Source organism: Myotis davidii, unplaced genomic scaffold (genome assembly GCF_000327345.1).
Source record: "Myotis davidii unplaced genomic scaffold, ASM32734v1 scaffold1509, whole genome shotgun sequence".
NCBI lineage: Eukaryota > Metazoa > Chordata > Mammalia > Chiroptera > Vespertilionidae > Myotis > Myotis davidii.
The window spans coordinates 706,264-708,177 of NW_006299480.1; the positions used below are offsets into that span (position 1 = coordinate 706,264).

Here is a 1,914-nt window from a genome sequence, read left to right on the forward strand (position 1 = left end):
GCCCGTCGTTCCCAGAGCTCCTCCCAGGGGGACAACCCCCTGGCGCCAGGGTACCTGCCGCCTCACTACAAAGAGTACTACCGCCTGGCAGTGGATGCGCTGGCGGAGGGCGGGCCCGAGGCCTACAGCCACTTCCTGGCGACCGAGGGGGCACCCGCCTTCCTGTGTCCTGAGGAGCTGGACCACGTGAGCCGCCACCTGCGGCCGCCACAGTATGTTGCCCCGGAGCCCCCCGAAGGCAGCCCTCCCAACGTGGACATGGATGGCTCCTCGGGCACCTACTGGCCCATGAACTCAGACCAGGCGGTGCCTGAGCTGGACCTGGGCTGGCCCCTGACCTTCGGCTTCCAGGGCACGGAGGTCACCACACTGGTGCAGCCACCGCCCCCCGACAGCCCCAGCATCAAGGATGAGGCTCGGAGGATGATCCGCTCTGCCCAGCAGGTGCGCTGGCCTGGGGCAGTGGGCAGGACGGCCTGAGCTGGACCTGAAGCATGCGGAGTGTGAGGGACAGGAGCGTGCAGCTCCGGAGGGTGGGGGGTGGGGCAGCTGCAGCGAGGGTGCCCTGGCCACCTCTAGGGTCACCCAGGGCTGGCTTGCCCCAGGCCTCAGGCTGCCCCTGCCTCGGTTGCTTGTCCGTGGTGATGGCCAGTGCCCGTGACCCAGCTGGGGGCTCCTACCCTCACCAGGCAGTTGGTCCACAGCAAAGGGACCTGTTACACCAGGGAGACAGGCAGCAGATCAGATGCTGAAGACCGTCCTCTGCCTGCGGCCTAAGGGTCAGGGGAGTCCAGACGTCTGTGGGGCGGGTGGGACTACGAGGGTTTCACGCACCTGCTCTGCCCAGGAGGGAGCAGCCACCCCCAGCAGATGCAGGCCCTGTGCCTGCCTAGGGCTCCATCACGGGCCACCCACCTGACCAGCAGCCCTACACCCCCTCTGACAGCCCTCCTGACCCCATTCCCCAGTGGGACCCCTCCCCCCCGGGATGGCCAGTGGCAGTTTTGCAGTTTGTGGGTGATTCAGAGGCCCCTGGGCTTGGCTAGAGAACGGTGGGGACAGCAGAGGGTTCTGCCCTTGTCCTTGGCCCGCCCCGCAGGTGGTGGCCGTGGTGATGGACATGTTCACCGACGTGGACCTCCTCAGCGAAGTGCTGGAGGCCGCCGCGCGCCGCGTCCCCGTCTACATTCTCCTGGACGAGATGAACGCGCAGCACTTTCTGGACACGGCGGACAAGTGCCGCGTCAACCTGCACAACGTGGATGTGAGTGACGGGGGAGGGGGGAGGGAGATGAAAAAAAAACGGGAAGGGCCCTCCACCGATACCTGAGCCTCTCCTCCCCAGTTCCTGCGCGTGCGCACTGTGGCCGGCCCCACCTACTACTGCCGCACGGGCAAGTCCTTCAAGGGCCACGTGAAGGAGAAGTTCCTCTTGGTGGACTGCGCGGTGGTGATGAGCGGGAGCTACAGGTGCGCGCCCCGGCCCCTCCCACCGGGCCTCCTCCCGTAGCCATAGCGGTCACAGCCTGGCTGCCCCTCCTGCATCTCTGCAGACTTGGCACCCCAGGCACAGGCTGCCGAGCCCCGCCCCTCCCGCTGACTCGGTCCCGCCCCTGACTCTGGCCCCGCCCACCCGCAGCTTCATGTGGTCCTTCGAGAAGATCCACCGCAGCCTGGCGCACGTGTTCCAGGGGGAGCTGGTCTCCAGTTTCGACGAGGAGTTCCGGATCCTCTTCGCACAGTCTGAGCCACTGGTGCCCTCGGCCGGGGCGCTGGCCCGCATGGACGCTTATGCCCTGGCTCCATACTCCGGGGCCGGGCCCCTGATGGCCAGTCAGATGCCCGGGGCGCCAACTCCTTTCTCCTTCCCCAAACGAGCGCACCTCCTGTTCCCACCGGCCCGGGAAGACGGCC

At 67.4% G+C, this 1,914-nt stretch overlaps 1 protein-coding gene across 1 annotated transcript in view; it reads left to right on the plus strand.

Annotated features, from left to right (window-relative positions):
* Positions 1 to 3: 3 nt before the first annotated feature.
* FAM83H (family with sequence similarity 83 member H) overlaps positions 4 to 1,914 on the plus strand; it is a gene marked incomplete at its 5' end in the record, with an annotated part of 3,896 nt that continues 1,985 nt past the window's right edge. Inside the window, 4 exons of the mRNA XM_006775178.1 lie at positions 4 to 444; positions 1,100 to 1,264; positions 1,346 to 1,470; positions 1,640 to 1,911. Coding sequence (XP_006775241.1) covers positions 4 to 444; positions 1,100 to 1,264; positions 1,346 to 1,470; positions 1,640 to 1,911 — 1,003 coding nt within the window. The remainder of the gene's footprint in view (positions 445 to 1,099; positions 1,265 to 1,345; positions 1,471 to 1,639; positions 1,912 to 1,914) is intronic.